The 18,747-nt window shown below is 42.4% G+C and overlaps 1 protein-coding gene across 3 annotated transcripts in view; it reads right to left on the reverse strand.

The window, feature by feature from the left end:
- LOC106610024 (transmembrane protein 131-like) overlaps window positions 1-18,747 on the reverse strand; it is a 125,000-nt gene that overhangs the window by 1,908 nt on the left and 104,345 nt on the right. For all 3 annotated transcript variants that reach the window (XM_014209132.3, XM_014209134.3, XM_014209131.3), the window contains 14 exons: window positions 17,485-17,594; window positions 16,825-16,967; window positions 14,947-15,133; window positions 14,243-14,428; window positions 13,852-14,001; window positions 12,924-13,542; window positions 12,625-12,740; window positions 11,983-12,155; window positions 10,482-10,688; window positions 7,976-8,054; window positions 7,478-7,593; window positions 7,019-7,145; window positions 3,509-3,585; window positions 3,225-3,364 (listed from right to left, as the gene is read on the reverse strand). In XM_014209132.3, the coding sequence (XP_014064607.1) occupies window positions 3,225-3,364; window positions 3,509-3,585; window positions 7,019-7,145; window positions 7,478-7,593; window positions 7,976-8,054; window positions 10,482-10,688; window positions 11,983-12,155; window positions 12,625-12,740; window positions 12,924-13,542; window positions 13,852-14,001; window positions 14,243-14,428; window positions 14,947-15,133; window positions 16,825-16,967; window positions 17,485-17,594 (2,430 nt within the window). The remainder of the gene's footprint in view (window positions 1-3,224; window positions 3,365-3,508; window positions 3,586-7,018; window positions 7,146-7,477; window positions 7,594-7,975; window positions 8,055-10,481; window positions 10,689-11,982; window positions 12,156-12,624; window positions 12,741-12,923; window positions 13,543-13,851; window positions 14,002-14,242; window positions 14,429-14,946; window positions 15,134-16,824; window positions 16,968-17,484; window positions 17,595-18,747) is intronic.

Consider the following 18,747-nt stretch of genomic DNA (forward strand, 5'->3'; position numbering starts at 1 on the left):
ATAAACCATTGCCATATATGGATCTGTGCAATTTACTTTGAACTGGACTGTGTTTACAGCATGAGCGGCCGTGAGTAGATGCGCTTGTTTGGAGATCAGTCGAGAGCTGCATGTAGCCACATGTAAACATTTTGTTCATATCCTTTGCTAGTTAGTGAGTTATTAGCCCAGTTACAGATCATTTGTAGTCAGCAATAGGGGCGTGATTGATTCCTACAAGAGCACAAAACGTATACATCTCTAGACATTTTTGAAAAGCGAGTCAGGTAAAGAGCTTTTTTTTGTCTTAGAGATGCAGTGTTGTTTTTTGAGACAGGCTTGAATAAACTAAGTAGCCAATAGGCAGAGGGTAGCATAATTTGGGAATATGGGAATAATAATGCATTTTATTTTGTAAAGTGGTTTCTTGCATCAAACAACAACATTTTCAGTCAACTCCTTGTCTGAAGGTTAATGAAAAGCCCTGCATGTTTTTTTCCTTCAAAAGTCCCATGGAATGTAGACCTACATTGAACACCACACATTGGCTGCTACTGTAGGCTGAATGATAGAACTGCTATTTCCATGTTAAAATATTATGGGATGTATTTTCTCCAGTTTTTTTTATGGTAGACCACTGTGGTAGGCCTACACTATGATCAAATAGCCACAGTAGCCTACATGGCCACTTTTAAAACTATAATTTAACGCGGGTAGAGCCTCAGTGTTCAGAGTAAATGCTGGAAGTTGCACAGAACTTTCACAACATTCAAGTTTGCACTCAGCAGACCAGAAATTTGCTCAGTGCTAAAACATATTTGAGGGAACATTGCACACAAGACGTGATAATGGAGGTGGTCAGGATCTTGCTAAAAAATTAAGCATAAAAGCTTCATTTTACAGCCCTGTCACCACTAGTATTTTGATATTTACTTTCTGGTTCTTGTTAGAAAACAATTCAATACAATGATGAGTACCACTTATGTGACTTTTACTAAGAATTAGGAAAAGAAAGGAATCATCTATGTCATCAAACGGTCAGTGACATTGTTTTGTATAAATAACAGGTAAACAATGGTGTCTAAAATAAAACCGAAAGACTATGATCTACATTGTATTGACCCATGCTGAGGCCAGAACCATGGTGGGTAGTTTGTGAAAAGTGGAAGTTCTCCACGACAGAGAAGCAGTCAAAGCCTCACTCTCTAGATTCCCATTCAAACCACAGAGATTGCAGTTCCTATTTTATAAGCTCTATTTCCTTTGTTATAAATCACACAGTTAGATTGTGACGTAAATTTGATAACCAGACAGCACACCAAAAGGGAAAAACAGAGGTTACAGAGGCCAAGGGCGTTTCAGAAAACAGACAGTCAACAAAACGGTAGCTCCACAGATTCAGATGAGTTACAATAACACACATATTCATTATCCACTTAACTTCTCTAGGGCCAGTGGGACGATTTCGTCCCACCTACGTAACAGCCAGTGGAATCCTGTGGCGCGTTATTCAAATACCTTAGAAATGCTATTACTTCAATTTCTCAAACATATGACTATTTTACACCATTTTAAAGACACGACTCTCGTTAATCTAACCACACTGTCCGATTTCAAAAAGGCTTTACAACGAAAGCAAAACATTAGATTATGTCAGCAGAGTACCCAGCCAGAAATAAACAGACACCCATTTTTCAAGCTAGCATATAATGTCACATAAACCCAAACCACAGCTAAATGCAGCACTAACCTTTGATGATCTTCATCAGATGACAATCTTAGGACATTATGTTATACAATACATGCATGTTTTGTTCAATCAAGTTCATATTTATATCAAAAAACAGCTTTTTACATTAGCATGTGACGTTCAGAACTAGCATACCCCCGCAAACTTCCGGTGAATTTACTAAATTACTCACGATAAACGTTCACAAAAAACATAATTATTTTAAGAATTATAGATACAGAACTCCTCTATGCACTCGATATGTCCGATTTTAAAATAGCTTTTCGGTGAAAGCACAATTTGCAATATTCTAAGTAGATAGCCCGGCATCACAGGGCTAGCTATTTAGACACCCAGCAAGTTTAGCACTCACCAAAGTCAGATTTACTATAAGAAAAATGTTATTACCTTTGCTGTTCTTCGTCAGAATGCACTCCCAGGACTTCTACTTCAATAACAAATGTTGGTTTGGTCCCAAATAATCCATTGTTATATCCAAATAGCGGCGTTTTGTTCGTGCGTTCAAGACACTATCCGAAAGGGTAAATAAGGGTGACGAGCATGGCGCATTTCGTGACAAAAAATGTCTAAATATTCCAATACCGCACTTCGAAGCATGTCAACCGCTGTTTAAAATCAATTTTTATGCCATTTTTCTCGTAAAAAAAGCGATAATATTCCGACCGGGAAAGCGTGTATACGTACAAAGAGAGAGAAAATAAAAACATCTCGAGTCTCAGAGTACTCTGACCAGCCACTATCCAAACGCGATAATGTGTTTCAGCCTGGGGCTGCCTCGATATCATTCAGCTTTTTCCCGGGCTCTGAGAGCCTATGGGAGCCGTAGGAAGTGTCACGTTACAGCAAAGATCCTCAGTCTTCAATAAAAAGAGCCAAGATGAACAACAACTTGTCAGACAGGCCACTTCCTGTTCAGAATCTTCTCAGGTTTTTGCCTGCCATATGAGTTCTGTTATTCTCACAGACACCATTCAAACAGTTTTAGAAACTTTAGGGTGTTTTCTATCCAAAGCCAATCATTATATGCATATTCTAGTTTCTGGGCAGTAGTAATAACCAGATTAAATCGGGTACGTTTTTTATCCGGCCGTGTAAATACTGCCCCCTAGCCCTAACAGGATAAATAATTTCAAATAATCCTTTATAGTTTATATTAAAATATATAATATTATATATAATAAATATATAATATTAAATACTAAGCTTAACTGTGACAGATTTACTAAGCATTTGCACATGCCTTTTTCGACAAGGAATTAAACATTGGGGACAGATCAAGAGGGCAAAATAAAGGGTTGAAGAAAAAAACATGAATCTTAAGTGTAAATGAAGGCAGTTCCTTGTTTTATCTCTTTCTTTGGTGCAGACACTTAGTAAACCTGCACGAAGTCAAGTGGTTAGGACTAGGTCATTGACTGAGGCAGACGGGGGCAGTAATGATGGATATTAGGGGGATTAGGTTGAATGGAGCCAGCAGCGGGTCCCGGAGGTTTACCTTGCTGCCCACACAGCCGGCTGTATCCCAGGTTGAGGGAGCCTCCTGGGAACACTCCTCGCTCCAGCTGGGCCGGTGGCTGTAGGTTACCGTCTGGCTCTCTGGTTGGCATGGGAAACTGTTGTGGAAGTTGGTGTTGCCTGCGGACCGATGGTACAGATACAATGGTAAGTGTTTTTCCCATGATATTCCACCAGGTTGTACCATTGAGATCAAAAGCCCTTTTCAAGGGAGACCTGTATAAGACATTTTACTCACAATAACACAGTAGATTTGACGCCTACCTGCTGACATGTAGTTGCCCTGACCACAGTATGCATACGGGCTGTTACATTGGCTGTTGGCACTGTTCCAAGGGAAGCTGTTCAAGAACAACAATATACATTAACGAAAACACAAAATTGTAAATCAGCTAACACACATAATTTCACAATAAAAAAGTATATAATTTGACAGGTAACCACATCACAGGGGTAAACACATTTGCATTTATTAAGGATCCCTGTGGTCCAGCAACATTAAGGCAGTTACATATAATTACAAATATTACATGACATTACATTTCACAACACATTAAGTCTGTGCACTCAGGCCACTACTCCAGTACCACATATCTACAATACAAAAGCCATACGCGTGTGTAGAGTGTATGTGTTATGTATATGCGTGTGCCTGTCTCTTCACAGTCCCCGCTGTTCCATAAGGTTTATTTTTATTTAAAAAATATATATATCTGATTCTACTGCTTGCATCAGTTACCTGACGTGGAATAGAGTTCCATGTAGTCATGGCTCTATGTAGCACTGTGCACCTCCCATAGTCTGTTCTGAACTTGGGGATAATGAAGAGACCTCTGGTGGCAAGTCTTGTGGGGTATGCATGGGTATCCGAGCTGTGTGTTAGTAGTTTAAAACAAACAGCTTGGTGCATTCAGCATGTCAATGCTTCTTATAAAATCAAGTAGTGATGAAGTCAATATCTCCTCTACTTTGAGCCATGAGAGATGGACATGCATATCATTAATGTTAGCTCTCCATGTACATTTAAGGGCCAGCCATGCTGCCCTGTTCTGAGCCAAAGTCCCTCTTTGTGGCACCTGACCACACGAATGAACAGTAGTCCAGGTGCAACAAAACTAGAGCCTCTAGGACCCGCCTTGTTGATAGTGGTTTTAAGAAGGCAGAGCAGCGATTTATTATGGACAGACTTCTTCCCCATCTTAGCTACTGTTGCATCAACAACTCCAAGCAGTTTAGTCACCTCAACTTGCTCAATTTCCACATTATTCATTAGAATATGTAGTTGAGGTTTAGGGCTTAGTGAATAATTTGTGCCAAATACAATGCTTTTAGTTTTAGAAATATTTAGGACCAACTTATTTCTTGCAACCCATTAAGAAACTGACTGCAGCTTTTTGTTAAGTGTTGCAGTAATTTCACTCGCTGTAGTAGCTGACGTGTAAAGTGTTGAGTCATCCGCATAGATAGATACAGAGAATTCCTGATTCTATCTGGATTATGTTGGAGGAGCTTCCATTAAAGAATACCGTCTGTGTTCTGTTAGACAGGTAACTCTTTATCAACAACACAGCAGGGGGTGTAACGCTATAACACATACGTTCTTCCAGCAGTATACTATGATCGATAATGTCAAAAGCCGCACAGAAGTCTAACAAAACAACTCCTACCATCTTTTTATTATAAATTTCTCTCAGCCAATCAGTCATTTGTGTAAGTGTTGAATGTCCTTCCCTATAAAGTGCTGAAAGTCTGTTGTCAATATATTTCATGTAAAATAGCATTGTAGCATAGTTACAGGTTAAATGAAAAATAAATACAAATAAATCTGGTCCAACACAATTTGGTAACGGGCTGATTGGCCGGCTATTAGAGCCAGTTAAGGGGCTTTACAATTCTTGGGTAGCGGAATGACTTTTGCTTCCCTCCAGGCCTGAGGGCACACACTTTCTTATAGGCTTACAATGAAAATATGGTAAATAGGAGTTGCAATATTGTACACTATTATCCTCAGCAATTTTCCATCCAAGTTGTCAGACCCAGGTGGATTTTTTCACCTCTTCCACACTCACTTTTCGGAATTCAAAATGACAATGCTTGTCTTTCATAATTTGGTCAGATATACTTGGATGTGTAGTGTCAGCGTTTGTTGCTGGCATGTCATGCTTAAGTTTGCTAATCTTGCAGATGAAAACAAATCATTGAAGTAGCCGGCAAGGTGCTGCAAAGCGTATTACTATCCTTCATTTATCTTTGTTTCATAGGATAGTTTATTCTTTTCATTCAGTTAAGTCACATTATTTCTCAGTTTGCAGTATTGCATAGGTTGTGCAGCCAGACTTATTTGCCATGCCTTTTGCCACATCCCTCTCAACCATAAAATGTTTCAATTCCTCATCAATCCACGGGGATTGATCCGTTTTTACAGTCATTTTCTTAATGGGTGCATGCTTATTAGTAACTGGAAAAAGCAATTTCATAAACGTGTCAAGTTCAGTGTCTGGTTGCTCCTCATTACACACCACAGACTAGCAAATATTCTTTACATCATCAACATAGCAATCACAACAAAACGTATTGTATGACCTCTTATACACTATATTAGGCCCAGCCTTTGGAACTTTGGTTTTCCTAAATATGGCTACTATATTGTGATCACTACATTCGATGGATTTGGATACTGCAGTAAGGCAGATTTCTGCAGCATTAGTAAAGATGTGATCAACACATGTCGATGAATTCATTTCTGTGCTGTTTGTAAACACCCTGGTAGGTTGACTGACAACCTGAACCCAGAGTGGGGGTGGTGCAGTGGTCTAAGGCACTGCATCTCAGTGCAAGAGGCGTCACTACAGTCCCTAGTTCGAATCCAGGCTGTATCCCATACGCTCGTGATTAGGAGTCCCATAGGGCAACGCACAATTGGCCCAGCATCGTCCAGGTTTGGCCGAGGTAGGCCGTCATTGTAAATAAGAATTTGTTCTTAACTGACTTGCCTAGTTAAATAAAGGTTGCAGGCACTGGTTACAGTTTGATGCGTTTTCTTGAGTGGGCAGCTTGATGAAAGCCAGTCAATATTAAGGTCACCCAGAAGAATATACCTCTGTTGATATCACATACATTATCAAGCATTTCACACATATTATCCAGTTACTGACTGTTAGCAGTTTGTGGTTTATAGCAGCTTCCCACCCGAATGGGCTTTAGGTGAGGCAGGTGAACCTGAAGCCATATTACTTCAACAGTATTTAACATGAGATCCTCTCTAAGCTTTACAGGAATGTGGCTCTGAATATAGACCGCAACACTGGCCCCATTGGCATTCCTGTCTTTTCTGTAGGTGTTATAACCATGTATTGCTACCACTGTATCAAAGGTATTATCGAAGTGAGTTTTAGAATATGAATGTCATCTATTACTAGCAAGTTATTTCATGAACCTTGTTTCTTAGGATACATATGTTAATGTGGGCCATTTTTAGCACTCTTCTGGCATTCTTGATTGTTTTTATTGCTTTACTGGGAAGCTTATGAGAAGTAGGTAGACATGAGAATGTTTTTTATGTTTGAGGTAATAGTGCAGGGTGAGCTACACACAGTCGACTTCCTACTAGGGCATACCACCTCAGTGCTATGAACTCTGGTTCATAGGCAAATGATTACTGTATACAATAGCTGTATGATCAACATGGCCTGACAATGAAAATGGCTTCCTAAGCTACAACATGATTGTACAAAAGACACAATTAGTACATTTCCTCTTGGCTTAGTGACCTACCCATTGAAGGGGGCTGAGGCTTGAGGTACGTAGGGCACGGCCTCTGAGGCATTGTACCTGAACTCATTGGTGAGGGGCACAGAGGGAGCCGACCAAGTCTCCTCAGGAAAATACTGGCCCGCCACATCTGAGAGAAGAGGGAAACAATTAACATAGAGCATTTATAACAAGGTAAGCAGTAACACAGGCTTTATAGTAGGGTTGGAGAAAAAGCCTGCATACTTGGCTGTCCAGAAAGAGGGTTGGCCATCCCCGATTTACCGCACCAAACATTTACAGCAATCGCACAGATTCGCGAAACGCATTTATGCAACGACAAACAAAACAATACCCTTGCATGCTAATTTTATAGCACTTCCCTTTTGAGATCAACTTTAGATTTATAATAGACAAGACATTTTACACACAGATTCTGATGTACAGGTATGTCAACATTTATTGACTGAGCACTTCACTCACCCATGGTGCTGTCCATGCGGGCTGCTACAGAAGCGAAGCTGGGGGCAAAGTTGGGGGGCACTAGGGCGGGCTCTGTTGGGCTTTGGCAAGGCTCCTTCCTGTACAGGTTATTCATGCTGCACACCAGGGGACAGATATAGCACTTTGAGATTATGTGTGTAATGAAAAGCACTTAAAAAATGTACATAAATAACCAGCATTATTATTGGAACTGTGACTTCTCCATTAGGGTTGATAGGATCAAAGTGTCTTTGTCAGTAAGGACTTTTAGAATGATAGTACACTTCTTGAAACACGATAAGAGTGGTTCAGTTGTTTAGAGTATGGCCGTGCCTGCACACTACAGTTGTTGGTTGAACTGTAAGTAGCTTTATATAAAATATTCTGCTAAATGACCATAAGAGTATGTCTTCCATTCTATGTGGTTGCTGTGTGTGTTTACATGTGTGTATTTATCGGTCTGTGTTTGTGCGATTAAATCAGTTAATGTGTGTGTACCTCTGGGCCTTGTAGGTGGAGATCATGGTCTGGTATCTGTCCCTCTCGGCTGGGTAGACACCGTACTGCATGGAGTCCCCTGTGGACACAGACACACAGCTACAAATCACAACTCTGACCCTGCTTTCTAATGAAAACATGTTAGTTCATTCATCCCTTTTCTACTATATCAGTGTCAGAGAGGGAGAGAAAGCGTGGGAGTAGTAATGTTAATCGAAATTGTTAAAAGGTTTAAATAACAATTCTAATAAATGCAACAGTGAAAATACTACAAATGTTCAGATTGAAAAAAAAAAAACTCTATCAGATATTGACTGCATTTTTGCACATAAAACATTGTACTGGCAGGGACAAATAATGAATGGAGTTCAGGCATTTTGGTGGGAATTCAGGTATTACATTTATTGTAAAATATATATATTTTTTACTCCCAGGTATTTTTTTTATACTTTGTGATAAAATAAACAATATTACGTGCCTCATTTGCCTGGGTGTATTTGCATTCATGAATACATTTGTATAAAGGGGTGGAACAGGGCTACAACCAACAACAACACACTTGCTGTCTCTAGGCCTACCTGCACTGTCTAGACAGCCTCATGAATTATTCATTTTGTTGTCACGTTCTCTTGCATAATTCAACAAGTGTGTCAAGAGAAGGATAACCATGCGTTTTTAAAATTAAAACACTAGCTCTAGATTACACCTATTTATACCTGCTTTCCATTGTTTGCGAGATCAGACATAACATCACTATAATCTGAGCTTTAATTTTCAGAAGTTGCGCCTCTAATTTGCAAACATTTTAATTAAATCATAACTTTTTTTTCGATTGCACATCAATCTAAACCGATCAAAATAAGATATCTTTCTTGTGATGTAACTGTCGAGACGGTGCGTTAAATCCCAGACGTTGTGTTAGCGTTCTTATAGATGCAGAGGAAAACCAATGTATTCCATTGAGCCCATTTCAGCCATTACCAGAGGGGATTTGACAGGTCATTAGAAACATTTCTGCGGTCCTTATGTCAACGAGAAAACACGAATGGCACTAGCAAGTGTGAGAAAGAGTCACCAAGGTAAGAGATTTAAGTGACAAGTGGATTTTGCACCCCTCAAAACACAGGAATTAGATGGCTGAGAGAGAGAGAGAGAGAGCTGTAGACAGAGAGAGAGAGGTAGACCGAGAGAAAGAGAGAAAGAAATAGGTGAGGTGAAAGACGGATGCAACATTTCCATGTCTGATGAGGTGTACACAGACAAAGTCACTCAGAGCCAAAGGAAAAGTAAACATCTGGCCTAACCTAACCCAGCACCACAGTGCTCTGTAGAGTCTCCAGTCCCACTTCCAACCCCCCCAGCCCTCTGAGCTTCAGAGCAGTGGGGGGAAAAAGTATTTGATCCCCTGCTGATTTTGTACGTTTGCCCACTGACAAAGAAATGATCAGTCTATAATTTTAATGGTAGGTTTATTTGAACAGTGAGAGACAGAATAACAACAAAAAAATCCAGAAAAACGCATGTCAAAAATGTTATAAATTGATTTGTAGGGACCAGGGGGGAAAAAAACACATTCCCTAATCTGTTAATCTGCGACTCTAGGGCAGGGTTCTCCAACCCTTCCTGCAGGTTTTCGCTCCAACCCCTAGCAATTGGGCCAGTAACCGAAAGGTCGTTGGTTCAAATCCCCAAGCCAACTAGGTGAAAAACTATTGTTATTAACTATCCGTGGCGCTAGATTAGGGTTAAAGTGAAAACCTACAGGACGGTAGCTCTCCTGGAACAGGATTGAAGAGCCCTGCTCTAGGGGCATGTTTCCTGATAAGAGCAGTGCAGTGGTTGTGACAGTGTATGCACTTTCCCTGTCCGAGGTGCTGCAGTAGCGAGTGGGGGGAATGTGTATACACTGAGTGTACAAAACATTGGGAACACCTTCCTAATATTGAGTTGCAACCCCATTTTGCCCTAAGAAAAACCTAAATTCATCGGGGCATGGACTCTGCAAGGTGTTGAAAGCATTCCACAGGGATACGAGGTCATGTTGACTCCAATGCTTCCCACAGTTGGATGTCCTTTGGGTGATGGACCATTCTTGATGCACACACATGAAAAACCCAGCAGCGTTGCAGTTCTTGACACACAAAACTGGTGCGCATGGCATCTATCATACCCCGTTCAAAGGAACTTAAATATTTTGTCTTGCCCATTCACCCTCTGAATGGCACATACACAATCCATGTCTCAATTGTCTCAAGGCTTAGAAATCCTTCTTTAACCTGTCTCTTCCCCTTCATCTACACTGATTGAAGTGAATTTAACAAGTGACATCAATAAGGGTTCATAGCTTTCACCTGGATACAACTGGTCAGTCTATGTAATGGAAAGAGCATCATGTTTTGTATACTCAGTGTATAGATAAAAGTGTGCTTGTGTGTGTGTGTGTGTTGTATATAGTGCAGTGTGTGTATGTGGTGTGAGTGTGCATACTGCAGTAGTGCATTCATACTTTTCCTGGCTGAGGTAGTGCAGTGGTGTGTGCGGTGGTGCGGGGCATCGGGGTCCTTGTCTCCCTCAACGCTGCTGGCAGAACTCCAGCTGCCCCAGCTGCCGCGGCTAGCCCGCACGCTACCTGATGAGCTGCCCGAGTCTGAGCCCGATTCGCACGCCACGCGCCGCTCCACACACTTCCGCCGTGGCCGCACCAGACACACACCTAGAACAGGAAGGAGGGCGAGAGATGTTGAGGACTGTGTAAAGCCTGTGGCCGAGCAGTAACACTCCAGGCCAGTCAAATATACCGCTCAATCCCTTCAATCCCCATGGCCAACCTTCCTAAGCTTCTCCCACTTGCATATCTTCCCTTCTGTTTCCAACTGTTTAAATGAAGTGTAAAATGTAAAGAAAGAGATGCTGAGGACTGTCCAATATTCAATATAAAATGTCAATCTACAAACTTTGACTCATTCACTCTCATCTTTAGCCATCACATTTAATTGGGAATTCCCAATGTTTCTGATAATGTGGCAAAACTGGACATGTACTGTAGCATCTACCATGTCAATGTGTTGAAAAAGAAAAGGCACTTGGCACCTACTTGTGGTCAGTCAGCTGTAAATACACTTAGAGATGTCCATATCATCGCAGACACAGCAGAATGCTTTTAACAGGATGGTGGTTTAGGTGAGGGGTAGGGTTTAACTTTGGTCAAGTTAACCACAGACTGGCAGATATAGCCACAGGTTATCAAGTGGTTGAGGGGTGTAACCATAGACGTCCCAGCTTTTTCAGTGTGTGTGTGTGTGTTTGTCAGGGTTTCCGTTATCCGGTAATAGCCTGCTCTTGGCCTATAAAATACGAAACCGCTCGCATGTGTGGTGACAGTTGCGTTATGGAACAAACGTTTGCGCGTAGCCTACTGACTTGTGCGCATTGCTGCGCTTATAATGTGAATAAATAATAGTTAATCTTAAGCTAAACGTTGTGATCTGTTGCATCAGACTTTTTAACAGGGTTTTTTAATGGAGCCGAGGCCTACTGGTCGTATGAATTTGGGATTCATCGTCTCACAACTGTCCCAGAGTATGTTTGGAATAGGCCATTTCTTTCTCGACAAGCTGACCAATAGAATAGGTCAACTTTTATACCATGGGGAATAGTAGATTGACATAGGATAGTGATTTTGCTGTTCGTTATTCTTCTTCTTGGCTGAGGAAAAGTAAATGTGGACAGTTATTCTAACATCTTCAAAGTGCACATCAGAATTCGGTATTCCGCACGTTGCATTCTCGACTTGCATGTTCTGTTAATCTGAATTACCATAATCTAAAATGTGATTTCTGTCATTCTGAGAACTGTGGGTGGACGCCCTAATCAGTTACGCACCCAATGCATATGAGTCCGGCAGATTTCTTAAATGTCCGGTCAATTAAAAGGTTGCCGGTCAAATTTCCGCCGCCACATTTTCCTAACGGAAACCCTGGTGTGTGTGTGTGTATATATGTACCCACCGTTCTGTTTGAGGGGGCTGTCGGGGATGGGGCTGGGCTTTGGTGCGTCTGGTTTTCCTGTGGAGCAGCGGTTCCGAGTGCGGAATCCGTTCATATTCTGTTGTTGTTCTCCTGTTCTCCACTCCGGTTCCCTCTCCTGCACTGACATCACAACCACGCTGTGTTCAGGTAGCCTGTGGGAACAGCGAAGACCAATGTCCCTTTTCAATGTCTTTACATTTCCTGCAGCGATTCTACAATCAACAGGGTTACAAACCTTCAACACAGCTGAACGTTCTACTATAAACGCCTGCCGGGGGTAGCTAATTAACGGTTGTTTCTTACATTTAAATCAATCCCAAATCAAAATAATCAAATTCACCCTTTCCCTTTCTACCCAGTTAGAAAATATTAACGTGAAATCTTTTACTTTTAGTCAATGAACAAAAGCCGCAGTGTGAATTAGGTGCATCACATCTGTGTGGGATGAATAGGTTCATCCGAAGTGTAGGGCAAGCAATGACTTATTGAAGATTGTCCTTTGAGTGCTGTCAATTTCATTCCCAATAGATTTTACAAAACGGAATTCTGCACCAAATCAAGATTAATTTGTAAGTGAGCACGCTGTCTATCGCTGTCTATCGATTTGAAGATGCCAGGTACCCAGAAACCCCCTCTGTGTTCTTCTTGCGACTCTTTTTTGCCTTGTTGTTCAAGGCTGGGACACCAGCCTCCGTCTTCTCTGCCTTCTTCCTCTGGCTTTTACCATCCTCTTTGGTCTGGAGGGAGAGAGAACGAGAGAAAGATTAAATTCACATTTCCACCCTGTACTGAAGTACTTAGATTGCACACAAAAAAATCTCTACAGAGCTGTAGGAGAAACCAGGCTACGAGCATCAATCAGAGCAAGCTATCAAATAAAACCAAGTAATAGCCAATTGATCTCCATGTGTATCTCTCACCTCTAGCTCAGAGTTGTCCCTTTTCTCTGATGTGTCCCTCTTCTCTGCAAACTGCAAATGTGTACCGAGGTCGTACCTTTTCTCTGTCACGGGGCTGCACAGCAGGAGACCAGGTCGGGGGCCCGGGCCCACAGTGACATTGTCGGGGAAGCCGGCCTGCGTTTCCACGGGAAACATAACCGCCGCCGGCCCCTTGCTGTCCTCCCCCTGGGCGGCGCTCTGTGGGGGAGCTTCCTTAAAGTGCTGTGTCGTTTTCTTAATGTCGATTTGACAGAGGAACGTGGGCTCGTTGTTGTTGCAGGCGTCCGTGCACAGGTAAGGTTCCAGGGTTCCCAGGTCGGGTGTTAGGTCTAGTTCCCGCACTTCCTCAGTCGCCGGGCCGGCCGTCGCCGCTATGGCGGAGGAGCTGGTTTTGTACTTGCCATAGTAAACAGACACCTTGTGTTTCTTCTGTGGCTGAGAGGGGGAGGTGGAGGCACCCTTCTTGGAGGAGGAGGAAGAGGAGAAGGGCTGTGGCCGGGGGGTGGAGCCGTTGGCCACTGCTGGGGAGCCACGCCCCTTTCCTTTGTCGGAGTTGTGGCAGGTGTCCACGTACGTCTTGCAGCTGCCCTTCATTTTACTGGACACGGACAACAACCAGTTAGAGACTGTGTATGTGTAAACCCATACCAGTGCATTATCACCAGCTAATCAAATGGGTGATAAGCTTCATTTAAAGAACAAAATTAGTTCAGGTTTATGTAGATAACATGCAGCTACTTTTACAACATGGTTGATGGAACACTTTTACTGGAGTGTTATATCAAGTACCACCAAAACATCTAACTTTAATAACGCTTTATATTGGTAATTAACCATGTAAAACTGTTGATTTTAAGTACAAATATTTGATTGGTTCTCTTGTAAAATATATTCCAGAGAGTCTTACTTGACTCCGTTGGGGGTGATGTTGTTGACGGGGCCGTTGTCCCGGGACAAGGCAGAATTGTAGATGCTCCGGGTGGTGGGGCTGGAAAACTGAGTCAGGATGTACTGGGCCTGGTGGAAAGCCATCAGACAAACACCCGCCAGGGAGAAGCTGAGAGGAGAGAGAGAGAGGATATGGCTGGTTATTCATTGGTGATACCAGTGCCAACAAATTGACAAAAAGAAGTAGACACTGGTAATCTGGTTGGGGAGTCAAAGTCCATTGTCTTTCAACCTGAAACCTGTTTTATGCAACAACAAAAAATCATGACGCTGTGTACGACATTGGCTTTTCTTCACCCAAAGTTGGCACTAAGTTGGTACTGGTCTATGCGTCTCGGGGTGGCACTGACCAGGTGAAGATGAGGGTGACCACCCAGAATGTCTCCTCCCAGCTGGGGCCGGGCACCACTTGGGCACAGAGGGGCAGCATGTGGTGGGGCAGCGTCACGTTGAGGGTGAAGGGGAACAATGAGCCGCGCGATGTCACCAGGGTCAGGTCCCGGATCACCCAGGACGACGTGAAGTCTGGAGTGAACCTGGAGGAGGGAGAGAGGGGGTGGAGAAAGAGAGAGGGGAAGGAGAGAGAAGGAGAGAGGGAGAAGGTGGAGTAAGAGAAGAGGGAGAAGGTAGAGTAAGAGAAGGGGCGGAAGAAGGTGGAGTAAGAGAAGGAGAGAAAGAGAGAGAGAGCGAGCGAGCGATGAAGAGGAAAAGAGGAGGGTGAAAAGAAAGAAAGTGGAGATAGAGAAAATAGAAGTTGAGACAGTGGGGGGAAAAGGACAGAAGGAGATGAGGTCAATGAGCGTTACAAATGTCCAAAAACAATTTCTTGATATGTCTCGTATAACAACAAATGATCAACTGAACAATACAAACGTCTTGATACGTTCGGACTTAATACAAAAATGATACATCCCTTTTTCTTCCATTACTTTATGTACCCTTCACTTGAAAGTAACCTGACACATGTACACTACTGTTGAGTTAATACAAAATATGTTCACATAAAAAAAGATTCAACAACAATCTGCATCCATTCTTCTGTCATTTGACTTACGCAATGGTGATCTCGGACGAGGAGTTGTGGTCCAGGCTGAATGACCTGCACTGCAGCACCTCAAAGCCGAAGCCCTGGCACTTGTAGCCGTTGATGTTCATGGACGTGACTGTAAGGGGCAGCTCCCCAGCGTTCTCCACCTTGAAGCTCTTCCGGATGGCAAACAGAGGCTTGTTGGTGCGCATGCCTGGGAGGTAGATGGGAGGAAGCATTTTTTGTTTGATGCATAAAGAACTTAGGAAATAAATGAAAGTAGCCAGCCACACACTCTTAAGAACAGTAGAGCAAGACAAGGGCTGAGTCCCAAATGGCACCTTATTCCTTTTATAACGCACTACTTTTGACCAGGGTCCCTACTTTTAACCAAGTACGTCACTATAAAGGGAATAGGGTGACATTTGGTATGCCACCAAGGATTAACTAGCCTAGGTAGGAGAACACACAGATAAGACACGCTTTATTGTCCATTTAATTACAAGAAATCGGCATTGTGCCATTAAAAGGACTTTATTACAGGATATGACAGGTTATACAGCAGAACTACCACCACTAATAGTAAGACAGTGATTAGGTAGCCTAGTTTCAAATTCAAGGGCCTTATAATTGAGTTTGAATTCCAAACTTTGGTATCCTACCAATGAACCTGAAAGGTATTGCATTCAATTTTCCATTACTACGAAGCATGGTCATTTGTCTTGACTAATGAATTGTATTAGTAATGCATTCAAATATTGATAAACATCTAATAAGACCTAGCTACAAACAGTGCATACACTTAAGGGTGGGTGGTATAGCGTGTTTTACGATATAACGGTATTCCACACCTAGCCCCTCTCCCTTTCCCTCATGGAGCGCATTTGTTGTTCCTCGACCACGAGACACTTGCATTTAGTCCGCATGCAGCACAGCAACAACGTTGATGACAACGTTGCTCACTTTGCTTCTTAATATAAATCCACTAGCATTCTATAATTACACTTAGTTTGTGTTTCTTACGTCTGCAAACAGCTAGTTTGTCTTTTCTTAACAAGTTGGGCCTAAATCTTGTTAGCCGCTAATGCTAATCGCTAGTTAGCTGGCTAGCATACCAACATACCAGTGATGGCGTTGACCTAAATCAGCATGTTGTTTGTGCAACAGTCTCTTCTAAATCAAAGAGGAATACGCAAAGCATGAATATGTTAGATACATGAAGTAGCTAAGGGAAAACATTAAATGTAGCCAAAGATTATAGGGTCCCCTAGAAAACCCTTATCAACACTTTGGTTCCTACCCTGTCACAATAACAACACTGTATTCAAAGTGCTCACTATTATATTCTAACTATAGAATTAGAATAATCATTAGTTCACCCAAGTGTTGTGCTCTAAATCACAAGTCAAACCACAATTGCAATATTTGGTTAAAAATAAGGCCTAGATTGTTTGCCCATATCATGCAGCCCTATGTGGCAATGTGGAAATGATCTCAAATAAGTGCAGGAAACACTGAAATTTATGAAAGTGTTTGGCTGAATTGAAGAGTATAAAACAAATCAGAATGGAGAAAGACCCATTGGAATCACTTAGAACGTTTGTGTTGCCAGCCTAGGGTCACATAAAGCATAAAGCATAAAAGCAAATGCAGAACTTTTAGTATTCAAAAATATAAAATACCATCCTTTTTTTTAAATACCGTGATATGATATTTTGTCCACATCGCCCAACCCTACATATACTGGACTCAAATTAAATATAATCAAACCCTATCATTGATGATTTTTGTGGAGTAACACACTGATTGTTGTGATTGCCACTAGGAGCACAAAATAGATTTTCATCTCAATGAGAGAAAGGTGGATAAATTACAAATATAAAATTAACTGAGTGGTTGGCTCACCGTCTCGGCATTCCATGAGGGTGGACTGAGGGACATTGAAGCGTAATGAGGCCCCGGGGCCCGGCAGCTTGCCCCCCACTCTCAACAGCTCCTTGGACCCATGGCCCCGCACCGTCACCATGTCAAACACTGTCAGGTTGTTCCTGAGACAGAGAGACACCAAGAGAGAGAGAAATAAAAAAAGAGAAAGAGTCAGACAAGCTCTAGACTCAGCTCCCCGACTTCCACTTCCTCACGCTCCAACAGCAGAGTGACAGACAAAACTTGAAAAGAATGGCAAATCGAGACCAATGCTGTGATTCACCAAAACTGACACACAGCCCATGGCACCATACTCAAATCTGGCAAATGTCATTAAAATACCTGGTGCCATCTAGTCTGGCTACATTATTGACCAAAACAACCACAAATGTGGAAAAATATCACGTACAAATCTATGTTCGCATAGTACTGCAATAACTACTGTAATATCAGTGCTCATATCAAAATCTTGCACGCACGAAAGACTACAACTACTGGTACCAGTATGCAACAATTGGGGGGAATTATTCACAGTACTGTTTATGTGGCCATTTTGCCTTTGTATGTACATATGAAATATGAATATCAGAAGACTATTTCTAAATGTGTCATAATGTAGAGGTGACAATTATAGTGTACCTGATGAGTAGGATGGTGGTGGTGAGTTTGTGTTCGGAGGGGGTGAACACCACGGCCACCTCCCTGCTCTCCCACGGCTGGAGGAGGAGACGCAGGACTCCCTCACCCCCCTGTAGACAACACAGAGGGCGAGGGTTAGTGGAAATGGTTAATATATCACTGCATAGCATACTTTATATAGCAAATATTATTCAACTGCGGTCTCCTGGACAGCTGAAACACTTCTGGGTTTGTCTGTATCAGGCATATCAAGAGTGCTGATCTAGGATAAGGTCTTGCCTGTCCATGAAACCTTATTCATTTTGATCTAAAAGGGCTGAGACGCTTGATACATACGGCCCCTGGCTTTCATTCTCTTCTAATCATGAACCGATTCAGACCTGGGACACCAGGTGAGAGGCCAATGATTAAAGACTGCATTGGTTTCCCATAACTAGAGCAGTATTTCTCAATCCATTCCTGGGGGGGACCCCCAGGAGGTTCACATATTTATGCTAGCCCAGGACTAACCTGGATTCCCTAGGAGTGGATTGAGCAAAAACTGGGTTTAAGAAATGTTTGCAAATAATTTTACATTAAGTTTCCATTGATAATCCCTTGAGATGTTCCTACAACTTGATTGGAGTCCACCTGTGGTAAATTCAATTGATTGGACATGATTTGGAAAGGCACACACACCTGTCTACATAAGGTCCCACAGTTGACAGTGCATGTCAGAGCAAAAACCAAGCAATGAGGTTGAAGGAATTGTCCGTAGAGCTCCAAGACAGGATTGTGTTGAGGCACAGGTCTGGGGAAGGGTATCAAAACATTTCTGCAGCACTGAAAGTCCCCAAGAACACAGTGGCCTCCATCACTCGTAAATGGAAGTATGGAACCACCAAGACCCTTCCTAGAGCTGGCCGCCCGGCCAAACTGAGCAATCGGGGGAGAAGGGCCCGATGGTCACTCTGAAAGAGCTCCAGAGTTCCTCTGTGGCGATGGGAGAACCTTCCAGAAGGACAACCATCTCTGCAGCACTCCACCAAATCAGGCCTTTATGGTAGAGTGGCCAGACAGAAGCCACTCCTCAGGAAAATGCACATGATGGCTCACTTGGAGTTTGCCAAAAGGCACCTAAATTCTCACAGACCATGAGAAACAAGATTCTCTGGTCTGATGAAATTGAATGCCAAGAGTCAAGTCTGGAGGAAACCTGGCACCATCCCGACAGAGGTTCTTCCTGTAAAAGTTGTGCCGTACTGCAGCACATCTTGGAATTCT

This window comes from Salmo salar, chromosome 08, assembly GCF_965601325.2.
Source record: "Salmo salar chromosome 08, fSalSal1, whole genome shotgun sequence".
NCBI lineage: Eukaryota > Metazoa > Chordata > Actinopteri > Salmoniformes > Salmonidae > Salmo > Salmo salar.